This window comes from Pagrus major, chromosome 23 (genome assembly GCF_040436345.1).
Source record: "Pagrus major chromosome 23, Pma_NU_1.0".
Classification (NCBI taxonomy): Eukaryota; Metazoa; Chordata; class Actinopteri; order Spariformes; family Sparidae; genus Pagrus; species Pagrus major.
In genome coordinates, this window is record NC_133237.1 from 18,201,434 (window position 1) to 18,213,989 (window position 12,556).

Sequence of the window (12,556 nt, forward strand, 5' to 3'; positions counted from 1 at the left end):
GTCGTTCTTGCGCGACACGGCGCACAACCAAGAAACCGTAGTGGATAGCTGCCAAAAACATCCGCTGGAGAGGATGGCTAGCTAAATAAGTTGTCCTAGAATAAAATATTACTCCGACAAGGCATCGCCGTTCTAGGCATTACATAGGTAAGTCATTAATACATTAAAATAATGTCTTTTCTTGTTACTAAACTAAGTCTAGGTAGCTGCTTTAGCTAACGGTAATTTACTATTGCTAGCAAGCGCCCTCCATCATTTCAACATTAGCAAATCATTAGCAAGAATAGAGCTCTGCTTTTGGCGAATCTGCTTTAAGTTAATGATTTGTTTTTATCCTAGTTTGTTTAGATGACTTCGTTTGCTATCGTTGGAAGTCAGCATCTCTTTGCTTGCCTTATAAACGCCATTATTCAAGCGTGAATGTTGATTGGTGTCAACCTCAAAATCATCATGAAAAAGGTTTAATCACTCAATCCAGGAGTAACTGAGAGGTCATCTGGCTGGTAGAGTTTAGATTGCAACACAAGATTTAATAATCAATCTAACACGTCAAAATTTGTATTCATATCATGCACTACACAAGACAAGTTAGTATGTTTTGATATGTACCAAATCATAACTAATTTCACATAGTAAAATCTAACTTATAAAATATTAGATATGTTCTAATGGAGGAGTAAAGTTTATTAATGACTATAGCTCGTTTTGGCAAAGGTGTTCAACTAGAGGTTAATCCTCATCATATTCAGTGGTATCAATTATATTTATTCACATATTGAACATACGGAAGTTTCCTCCTATAAATATCAAGACATCTATGTGTATGCTGCGTTTTCTTGTGTGTATCTGTAGTAAGGTACAACAACGTGTTTACTTTTATAGGAGTCCAATATAATTTGGAGAAAACACACGTTTTTTCCATACTATAGTACAGAGTTTTATGCAGTATGAAACTTAGTTATTTCTATGTTAGACTGCGTCATATCTGCTCAAAGATTGTGTCAAATGCTTCTGTCATGTTTTCAAACTGTATATACTAAAAAAACGTTAACGACGTAATATGTGTTTGTAGTATTTGTTTTGTTTTTTGGCTAAATGTTGTGTTTTGTTGTGTAAAGTATGTGACACCGTGTATGCTTTGGGACACAAGACACATTTTTGAAAAATATTCCGATTAAAGTGAAACCAAATTGAGTAATGACCCTGACAAACCAACATCAAGTCACTCTTGTCCCCAGCAGGATGAGATCAAACAGAGACGTCTACCCTTTTATAGTTTTTGACTTGTCTTCACAGGTACTCTGTGGACTTGTTTTCAGCATTTCTTATGTGACACACGAAAGAGGATCCATGTCTTTTCTTGTAAGTATTTACCAGGTACCTCTTATTTTAGACATACGTTTACACAGCCAGTTTCCTGGACAAGGATTCAATGTAATCCCTGACCTCAGATTAGGTCTACAGTTCTCATATTTTTTAATTGATATTTTCATTGAAGTTTGTCTCTTGCCAGGAAGAAGGCTTAATCCCTTTAAGGGAATCAGCCTATAATCACATCTATGACAGCTTTCATTGCAAGCCACCAGGCACTATATTTATCATGCTAAGACAATAATGTACTGTTATATTTATAAAGTTCTTACAGAGACCGATTTGCCTGTTCACCAAGCGCTGCTTACAGAGAACAAAGGCTGCATGAAATTGGCTTTTTGAAAATGGAGCTTTCTATGGCTTTCTCTTTTATACAAGAGACAAAACCGTTACAGCTACAAATTAGGAAGTCAGCATGAACCATCTTTATTCAACTGCTTTAAATATGTTTGTGTTTCTGTGGAGCATTTTCTTATTCTCGCTTGCATTTTCTCTCTTTTCTCCATGTCTGTTTGTCATTCACTCTCTATGTCTGTCAGCGTTGGGTAACTGAGAAATTGAGTGTGGAGAGCCTGCGGGATTTGGAGTTATTTGGAGGTGAGGTTCAAGGCAAACGGAGATACAACCAAAAGGGTTTAGGATTCACAAACCACTGCTTACACACTATGCCCTTCATCAGCACAAATAGAAAACAATATTCTGTTCTGGTTGAAGCTTTGCACTAAGTGAGTGGTTGCTTTGCTCTGCCGCTCAGATGTCATTCTTGAATTACAATTACGAAAGTTTTCCTTTCAGTCAATCAGCCATCTGTCCTCATTGTTTCTGTTTGCTACAATAATTTGTCAGCGGATGGCAATAATAAAATCCCTCTTTAATTAATGTCTCATGTGGGCTTGTCACATGAAAAGTCTGTTCCATTTAATTTAATGCTTCTGGTGAGTGGTGAATGTGTTTATCTTGTGTGAGGTTGCATACTTGTTTTGGGCTGTCAGATAGTTTAATTTGCTATTCTACCTAAATCTGACTTTATCCTTCTTGTGTTAACTTCTGTGTTTAAGCACATTCGCTTTGTCTGAATTGAATAGAACTTTTGGCATGTCAGATATAAACACAACAAAGTAGTGAACTCAGTGTGGTGTCGAGCTTTGAGATAGCAGTAAATCCTGAGCCAGTATGTGGTAGTTTTTCAAGCTTTATTGTTGCACACATGCTATAATGAAATGACTACAAATATGAGCTGATAACTGGGGAAACATTTTACATCAATGGTAATTACAACTATGAGCTGGGCTGGTGTTCCTCCAACGTGGTATCATGAATTATGGAATAATTGCATTATCAAGCTTGAAATTTTGTATACAGGCACATCTAAAATCTATATGAAATCTTCCTCTTACTGCTCACAAATTTTGTCAGGTGTTCTAGGGACCACCATAGCTGCACGTTCACAAAGTTGTAGAAAAGAGAAACAGAAAATAACGGACCTAAATCTGGGATACATCCTATTTCAGTTGTGCAAAACTGTCTTCGCTTCTCCAGAGGGAATGGAGGTAAAGTGTCTTTGTCATTCTCACAGTTTTTGAACTAGATAAGAAGAGTTCCCTTTCACTTTTTCCAGTAGTCTGTGATTTGAACCACCCACCTTCCAGTCATGAATCTCTCCTGTGGATCACTGCAGAGCTGATTTGATTGGATGAAATTTCATAAAAAGTAAACAAATAATTTTGTCAGAAGATATGAGTCCTGAGAAAATACATTTTCCCAAAATCACACTCATTAAGAAAAAGGATCTCAAGGCCTGAATGGTTCAGTTCTTTATAACAACCATGTTAGTTTTAATGGACTGGAACGTTTCTAGTATGTGTGAGGCTGCAAATTAAATATGACTTTCCAGTTTTTGTAACAGTGGTATGCTTATGTATTTAAGTGCCATGTTTCTGCTCATCAATAATGAGTATATTTTTTGGCACATATTTTAAGCTTTTGTGTATTGTGGAAAGTTTCTGGGGTGGATTACGCTTTCTTTCTTTGCAAGCTTTTGCCTCATTTTCATTTTCTTGCGAGTGGATCATTGCTCCATGCTGCATGTTTGTTCAAGTGTATCATTTCTGTTTTTGGCTGTGTTCTGTTCCCATTGCCTTACATAATACCTGGGAAGAACCTGCAGGGTTTAGCTAGATTAATTTCCATTTTTTCATTTGCTTTGGTAAGAAAAAATGTAATTAAGTGTTTTATGCGGATTTATTTTTGCATTTCTTTTCAATCAAATTCCCACAAGTTAACACGAAAACTGTCTGTGTTGATAATGCGTCACTTTTGACCACCCACGGTCACCTGAAAGACAAAGCTGCTGGTTCAGACAAATCCTCTTAGTGACATGGAAGTCAGCAGAGGACATCTATCAAATTCTGCAGCCTGCTGCAGACTCCTGCGTCCAGATGCTGCACTTCCCAGTTCAAGAGCTGCTCTAAACACAGATCCTTCTCTTGTTTTGTGTGTGTACATGTCTTTATGTCATTGATGTGGTTTTTCTACCCCAGAGCAAGCTCAGGGACTCTCTCACAGGAAAGTAAGTGTGGTACTCCTGTCACTGCATCATCATCCCCCATTTTGCCCTTTGTGTATGTGCGTGCATGCATGTGTATGTGCGCACACAGATGTATATGTAGAGGAATCCACAGACCCCTGAGGCTTTGCACATTTATGTATGCATGAGTGTGCAGTTCATGACACGCGCTGAACACGCTCTTAGCTTAGAAATCTCACGTCACTCACCAAAGCCTCTGTTGGGGAGGATGGGGAAATGGTAGAATGTACAGTCAAGCGTTTTTTCTTTTAAAATAGAAATAATAGTCCTGTCTGAGTCCTCACTGTGCTGTTAACATGCTGTGCTCCAGGTAGCTGCTTTGTTTTGGGTTTTGATGTCTTCTCACTAAAAGTCACATTTCTGTTGTGAGCGTTTCTGCCTGTCTGTGCTGATGACCTGCTGCTGATGGTGAACTGATGGTGTTACACTTAACAGTCACACTGTGCTGTCAACCACTTTGTGTCCTTTGTGCGGGCTGTAGATGGACAGAGCTCCATGTGTTCAGCTGTAGCAATGCATGGCAGCCCCTTCTGAATCTGATCACATTTGTACAGCAACAAATGTGATTAGATCAACATTTACAGATGTTGCCTAAACTGTAGTGTCTGGAAAGTTTATACATGGGAAAGGGAATTGTTTGGCTTCACATCTGGAAAACTATACAAACGCATCAAACAACTCTTGAGGATATTTTCAGAGTTGTATGTGTCTCTGATCTTGAGATTGAAGTTACCTCTGGCCTGTAGGATACAATTACAATCAAGGAAGTGCACTATTCTCATTTGAATGTGCATCTTTCATTCTGGTCACCATGGAAACAATCCAAATATTCATGCAGCTTGCCTTCATTGCCTCCACAGCTTGCTACTGCAATCTGTCCATTTCCATCATTTGAATGGCAATAAATTGATGGAATTAAGGAGTCCTCACTGCCAAGAATTAACCTTTCTCTACATATATTTGTGATGCACAAGCCGAAAAGGAATTTTTAGCTAAACACAGGAAGGCATAGGCTAAATATTCTGTGTTTAATTACATTATCATTGAAGCAGGAGTTAATCTAAGAGTAACCACAAACTATGGTTTCACAAATACTGTTTTATTCAACTGTCTTGGGCCATTAAAACAACGTGTGCAGATGTTGTTTATAGATATTAAGTGGACGGTATTGAAATATGTTTTCAGACCTGCAGTAAATACTTTTGTTGACTTAATATTTTGCTGATGGTTTGATGTATTTTTTTCTTCGGCTAGTGCCAGGGGTCATGCTAACACACCTTGATAACCCCTCCCCCCCTCCTGTGGTGATGTTTTAACAGTTCTCACACATTTGAGCACACAACCCTCTGGTATTCACTCACAAGTTCTTTAACATGGTCCTGTACTGTAGTAAGTGACGTCACTGTAAGAGCACATCTTCATTTGCTGTTTCCTCCCCATGCCCCCTCACCTCCAGGCCCATGAGGACAGCCAGGAGAGTCTGACCTCCCTCCCACGTCGGGACACCATGGGCAGCTTCCTCCCTGACAGTAGCTCCTACGAGCTCCTCACCATTATAGGTATGTAAAGGAAACACTTAAACTTGGCTATTTTTATTGATTCTGAGATAAGAGGGATGCACCAATGTACTGGCCAAACATCGATATTGGATGATTTTCACCTTTTTTGATTTTTTTTTTTGCTTTTCTAATACATTTTTAAATCCTTTTTAATGAAGTGTCATTCAGTTTTTTGTAAGCCATTGGAGGCTGTACTTTCTGTAGTGCACTTTGTACTACCAAATAGTAAAAATGGTATACTTTCACTTCTTTCTTACTTTCACACACAAAAAGTACCTTAGCTATAGTTAAGCTATGCATTTGTTTAGTATTTCACAACATCTTTACAACATACAGTAGATACTCAAAAACCGAGGACTGGATGATACTTGTGTAACAATGATATGAGTAGTTATATAAATTACGTATGTGTCTGTGCTTTAGGTCGGGGCTTGGACGACTTGATGACAGTGAACCTGGCTCGATACAGACCCACTGGGGAGCATGTAGCCATCCGACGGATTGACCTTGAGTCCTGCACTAACGACATGGTTACCTACCTACAGGTCTGCATAAGCACTCATCACTCTGCCATGACTCAGCTCCCCTGTAGTCTTTGCCTCCCTCTCATTAGTAGATAAAGTGTCCCTTCTTTCATTTCACTGCTTCATTGGGAGTGCTTATGTAACCCTTGTCTCTGTTCTGATTAACTTTCCTGTCTGTATTGCTCAACCTCATATTTCTAATTAGGCAGAATCATCTTCTCGTCTCTGCCTGTCATTTTGACATTATAATGTCTAATTTATTTTTCTCTGCCTCCCAGGGTGAACTACATGTGTCAAAGTTGTTTCACCACTCCAGTATTTTACCCTACAAGAGCGTCTTTATAGCTGAAAATGAGCTGTGGGTCATCACTCCCTTCATGGCTTATGGTAAGAAATACTCTAAACTTACTGTATTCTGTTACACATAATAAGTATAAGAAGTATAGTATGTTACCTAGAAGCCTATAGAGGACAGCCCTGTCATGGTTATCTGTGTTTGGTGGTCTTTCAGGGTCAGCCAGAGATCTGATCTGCACGCATTTCACTGATGGTATGAGTGAGCTGACCATTGCATACATTTTGCTGGGCATGCTCAAAGCTCTGGAATACATCCACCACATGGGATATGTACACCGGTAAGAGTTTCTAAAGGCAGACTTGTCTTTTTTTATACCACATATCATTTTCATGCCAAATCAAAATAAAACAATGTATTAGGAAACATTGGATTATAATAAATTGACAATACTGATAACTGTCTTAACTGTCTTTGGTGCTGTGTAGGAGTGTGAAGGCCAGCCATGTGTTGATCTCAGCAGACGGACAGGTCTGCATGTCAGGTCTACGGAGCATTTTCAGTCTGATCCGTCATGGTCAGAGGGCCAAAGTCGTCCATGACTTCCCCCAGTACAGCGTCAAGGTCCTGCCCTGGCTCAGCCCTGAGGTGCTGCAGCAGGTAGGTACTCTCTCTGCCCTTGGTCAGCAAGTTTTTAAAATGCTGTTCAAAGGAAGCAGTTCTCCGTTCTGCATTTATCACAGTTAAAAGGAAATAGAAGTAAAATGTTGATGAAACTAACAGTACATTTCATATGTGACTGAACAGAACCTGCAGGGCTACGACTCTCGGTCAGACATCTACAGCCTCGGCATCACAGCCTGTGAACTGGCAAATGGACATGTGCCCTTCAAAGACATGCCAGCTACACAGGTGAGAAAACGCCTATCGACTCCATACCTGTTCTATTGCACCATATTATCTGTTTGTAGCCAGTAATGTAGTTACAAATTAAAAGTGGGGTTAACTAGTGTTTATCACCTCTAATTGATTGATTAGATAAAAAAATCCATATCCACTTCACTTCTACAGATGCTGCTGGAGAAGTTAAACGGAACAGTGCCGTGTTTGCTGGACACCACCACTATCCCACCAGAGGAACTATCACTGAAACCGTCTCGCTCTGGGGCCGATTCTGGGATCTGTGAGGGTCCGGGTGCTGGAGGTGTTCGCCACTCCAACGGAGAGCCCTCCTCATCATCAGGAGGACACCCATACAACCGCACGTTCTCCCCACTCTTCCACGCCTTTGTCGAGCTGTGTCTACAGCGAGACCCAGAAAAGAGGTTGGCGTCTCTATTACTGCATGCTGAATTATTGATTAGGATAATTTTAATGTTCAAGGCATTAACTGTTTTCTCCTCTGTTTTCCTCCAGACCATCTGCCACCACTCTAACAGGCCATCCCTTCTTCAAACAGGTGTGTAAGAGGTTAATCTGAACATTTTCACTATTGCTGTTTTATTATTATCTCTTTACATCTGGTGCAACAAACTATTTCCTGAGCTCAGTAGCTAAAAATAAATTCCTGTAACTCTGGTTGAAAGTGAACGCTGTGGTATGACAGCACAGGGAGGGCGTTTTTCCGAGTTCAAAAGTACATGTACACTTAATGATTCAGAAAATCCAACTAAATGGATAGATTGTAGCTACTGCAATTAAAAAAAACAACAAAAAAACACACACACAAAAAACACTTTCATAGATGTTTCCACTGGTTTTACTTTGAATATGAAATTAGGGTGGCAATAGAAGGACTTATTTTATTATGTATGATGTGAAGAATACATTAAGTGTTATCTAAGACTGTCCTCCAAATGTTCTTTTTTCCATCCTCTCAGATCAAAAGGCGGCCCTCAGAGGCACTGCCTGAGCTATTACGGCCCGTGTCACCTATCACCAGCTATGAGAGCTCCCAGCTGCAGGGCTCTCCCTCTGGACTGGCTAGTCTGGAGTCGGGTTTCAGCCACCTGGAGGTGGACGATTGGGACTTCTGACAGTGGAGGACTTGGTGGGGAGACACTTGTAGGATCCTGACAGGAATCTCTCTGAGCAAACAGGACGAGATCTGTTTTTGTAATGGCCCTGATGTAAATAATTCAAATGTCAACCTAAAAGGAGTTGCTGTTCTCAGACAGAGGTTAAAAGCCAGCAGCCATCTTGCCTCTTTTTGCTGTCTCTCGCACGCTTTGGTTCTCTAGATACGCACAGACATTGCACTGACAGCCTCTCTCTAACACACACACCTCTCTGTTTACAGATTATACAGATTATAGTCACACATGGAGCCAAAACACAACTGGACTCCTCTATTCCTCATGCTGAGGTTTCAGAGGCAGGTCTAGGATCTACCTGTAGCCTAAACCTAAAGATTCACATCAGATGAATCAGTGGGAAGCTGCTACTAAATATTCAGAGGGGGCACTCTACCTCTTGTCTGAACATGCCCGCATGATGCGACCCATCTGCTCAGTGAGACCACCATAAGGGTGCACACCGGTCCTCACACAGCTCTCTCTACACCAGATGGAAGGCTTCGACTTTGTCGTCATTGTTTTTGAGGATCAACTAAATGAACAGCATGTATACGCATTTCTTAGCTCTCTGCCTGCGTTACAGTGTAAACTACATCTCATGCTTTACGCATCACTTTTGTTGCACAGAGGTCTAGCATAACATCTGTTAGGTTTAACCTTCAAAGCATAGAAGTTTGTATTTTCTTGAACTTACTCTGGGTGTGATGTTACTTATGTCAAACGTGAATGTTACATTGGTGCTTGTTTTGTCTGCTTGTACATTTGAAAGTGAGGGCAAAACAAAGTGTTGCAAATGTCAAACTTGAGTTTTAACAATAAACATTGTTCACTTTGATGTTTTAACTTGATGATACCACACAGTGAGGCAGTTGACCATCTAAAAAAATGTTTTTTATTCCAAATGTACACAGACAAACACATAAGGGGAGGGCTGAAAAGGTTGAGATGTTGCTAATCTTCCTCATCTGATGGCGGCTGGTCTGTTGCAGCTGCCCGTTTCTCCATCTTGGCCATCAGCTCTGGAATAAAGAAAACGTGATTGAAGGGAATCATTAAGCTGCATTCATCACAAAGATGTCTAAGAATTAGTTGATTCCAACTTCTTATGACAGAACCTGCTTACCTTTAGCAGGGTTGAAGACACCGTTGGTCTGAGTGTTGCACACATAGCAGCGCTTGGACTTGCGGTAATGCTGAAGCGCACAGGCCTCACAAAAATAGTGCCGGCACCTGAGAGACATTTGACTGGTTATTAAATAGCAACTGGTAAAAACTGAGGCGCAGAGGAAAAGAAGCTTACTTTGTAATGATGGGATTCTTGAAGGACTCCCTGCAGATGAAGCACTTAAAGGGCAAATCCTCGTCATCACTGCTCACCTCGTAGTTCTCATCATCTAGAGGAAAGCATCGTATTGTTCAGGAAATGCTAATGCAGGCACACAAAGTTGACATGAACTCCTCTTCCTCCTCAACTCACCATTGGCTCCATATCTGCCCTCTTCCAGTTCCCTCTCAATCTGCCAGCCATGTTTGTAGTCTGATCTGTCGTGAAGGAACTTGCAGCTGTCTAATAGCAGGAGAGAATAACATGAGAGACACTAAAGTGAACACTCTAGATGTTAAAACAGTTTTAGTCATTCAACTGATGACTGATTGTTTAAGGGCACAAATATCATACCAACCTCCAAAACCACAGAAACCAGTCTCCTTATAGTCTTTGCAGATGTCTGGCTGGTAGTCCCACCTGACTGTGGCTCTGAGGTGTTCGGGGGCCCGGATTGGTCCTTTTCTGTTAAGTGGGTCAAAGAAAAGATGATATGCAGCAACAATAATTGATTACATATTAGCATTCACAGGTGGAGAGTGTCTCGCCTTAGTACTTACCTGACCATGCCAGAGGAGGCATTGCCCATGGTGGTATCTTTCGGCTTGATGAACTTTTGGTAGTTGTTGATACCGCGGTAGATTTTATCGTCCTCTTTTCCCTCCAGTTCCTGTTGAAGGAGAAAAAGGCCTCAAATTGATTTGGCAGAAAAACTGGGTGCATAATTTAACTTCACTTTTCCTCAAAAATCAAATTGCAATTTTATATTTCAGGTATGACTTGGTGCTGTTATATTTCGATATGCATACTAGTATGTCAATACTTCACATTTAACTAAAACATATCAAAATGAAAGGAGAAAGACTTAATGAATGTATACAAAATTGTAGCTTTTTTGCAGAAATGGGACAAAAACATCACTTAGTCTCCTACCTCTAGGACTTTCTGACTCCTCTCAAAGATAGCCTGAGCGTCCTTGTCCCTCTCTGTGTCCAGCTCATATGTTGCAGTTGCACCCATGTCCTCTGGTCCCTCGGGTTTCTTTTTTTGGGCAAGATAGAAAGATTAGGTGAAAGCGAGAAGGACTTTTTCTAGTACTTCCATCAAGCCAAGAGATTGTGGCTTTACAAAAACACGACAGGGGATTAAAAACGCTGCACTTTATGGTCCTGCCAATCTTACAAAATACAATATGAATGAAAAGTCTCAACTTACCGCTGATCGTGTGGACTTGTAGGCAACAGTGATCTTCTTGTCTTCTTTTTCACCTTCACTTTCACTGGAAGATACAGCGTCTCTCTCCACCTTTTTACTCTGAACAGGGACAAAACCAGGGGTCAGGCTTTTACCTCGCTTTTTAACTCAAGATGGATTTGGACAGCTGTTATTATTGTTGTTTTTACTGTACCCTTTGAATCATGGGGTTGACTTTGGAGTCTTTCTTTGCTCTTCTGACCACAGAGCTCTGGTCCTCATCACTGTTGCCATCTGGAAACATAGTCAGTGATGAAGTCTGAATGTGGTGAAAGCACTCACAGCTCGCTACTATTCAAGCCCTCGGGTGGTGGTGACAGCTGACATTAGATCAGCCACTCTCAGTATTATTGAGCTGTTAAAGGAACATCTGAAAAAATGTACGCTGCATAAACATGTCAAGTCCGAGGGAGCACGAACGCAGCACAGATGAGGTAACCATTTTTACCAGTGAAAAACATTTTCACAACACAACCACAATTTAACTATAGTTATCATCTGTGTGTCGTTCGTAACACGTCTGGCTGCATCAGTTAGTTAAATGCCATTATTAAAGACAGATATACGAGAACAAACAAATACGTGCCAGTGACGTGAACTGTAAGCTAATTTGTGTTTGCCATTTCAGGACCGTCATCACGAAAAGCAACAGAAACATTAGTTAAACGAGTCATTTCTACCTTTGTCGCTGTCGCTTGCTTGTCTCTTTCGTCCAGCGAACTTCTTGGTCGATTTTTTGAACAGAAAAGTGCAAGGTCCCGGTCTCGGCTCCTCAGAGTCCGCCATCTTCCCTGTAGTATATCAATAAATAGCCGCTCTCCCCACAGCGCCCCCTACCGTCTCGGATATTCGTCAATACGAGCTCGCCTCCTGCTGGTCCAAAGGAAAATGACCAACCCTGCTGTCCTTAATAACATTATTCTAAAACCAAAACATGTTTCAAATGTTAAAACATTAAATGAATAAATACATGTGTTTTTTTCGGCACATGATGCCTTCATGTCTCACGGAAATATGGCAATTATATAAGTTGTCCATAATAGACTTAGCTATAGTGTCCATAAATGTGTACTGCTTAAGGAAAAATATAGATAAGTGGAAATAAATAGGGAGGTGCTCTTGAAATGCAAAGGGGGAGAATACCGAAATAATTACGTAAATATATACATAAATTAACATTGATTTTAAAAAAAAATGGGCCATTTATATATTTCTGTCTTTATTAAAAATGTCCACATCAATTGGAAAAAAAGTCTTAAATTGGTAACTTTATTTGTTGTTCTTGGTTTTTGAATATGATATTTCCATAAAAGACAAAACACCAGTTCTGTCAATATAAGGAGACAAAACATGCATGCTGAAAAGCATTTTATATTGACATCTTTAAAGCTATTTAGTATGAATCTATAAAAAAAAAATACACAAAGTACTCAAAATGAGTTAGGGATATTGGGATATTTTAGTGTTTCACTTGACTATTTATTCTTGACGTATCTGAATTTTTGTGTGTTTTGTGGTTATTTTTGGTCTCCAAAAATAATGCAACACATTTCATTTGACTTTTATT

The 12,556-nt window shown here is 40.1% G+C and overlaps 2 protein-coding genes across 4 annotated transcripts; one reads left to right on the plus strand and one right to left on the minus strand.

Annotated features, from left to right (window-relative positions):
- The first annotated feature begins 21 nt into the window (after positions 1-21).
- strada (STE20 related adaptor alpha) lies at positions 22-9,246 on the plus strand. Of its 3 annotated transcripts, XM_073493761.1 has the most exons (13): positions 23-147; positions 1,297-1,362; positions 1,911-1,968; positions 3,912-3,940; positions 5,415-5,517; positions 5,941-6,062; positions 6,320-6,428; positions 6,553-6,676; positions 6,825-6,996; positions 7,144-7,248; positions 7,408-7,661; positions 7,753-7,795; positions 8,217-9,246. In XM_073493761.1, the coding sequence occupies exons 2-13, from the start codon at positions 1,351-1,353 to the stop codon at positions 8,370-8,372; spliced, it is 1,287 nt and encodes a 428-aa protein (XP_073349862.1). In that variant the 5' UTR covers positions 23-147; positions 1,297-1,350; the 3' UTR covers positions 8,373-9,246. The 3 variants fall into 3 exon arrangements, with proteins under 3 accessions (XP_073349864.1, XP_073349862.1, XP_073349865.1); XM_073493764.1 differs by lacking the exon at positions 3,912-3,940 and having other exon boundaries at positions 48-147; XM_073493763.1 differs by lacking the exons at positions 1,911-1,968; positions 3,912-3,940 and having other exon boundaries at positions 22-147.
- A 34-nt stretch (positions 9,247-9,280) lies between these two features.
- Positions 9,281-11,813, minus strand: rnf113a (ring finger protein 113A). The gene is made up of 10 exons (XM_073493765.1): positions 11,670-11,813; positions 11,144-11,223; positions 10,951-11,049; positions 10,669-10,776; positions 10,296-10,405; positions 10,094-10,200; positions 9,889-9,978; positions 9,712-9,805; positions 9,535-9,641; positions 9,281-9,430 (listed from the first exon to the last, which is right to left on the minus strand). The coding sequence occupies exons 1-10, from the start codon at positions 11,773-11,775 to the stop codon at positions 9,363-9,365; spliced, it is 969 nt and encodes a 322-aa protein (XP_073349866.1). The 5' UTR covers positions 11,776-11,813; the 3' UTR covers positions 9,281-9,362.
- Between the last annotated feature and the right edge of the window lie 743 nt (positions 11,814-12,556).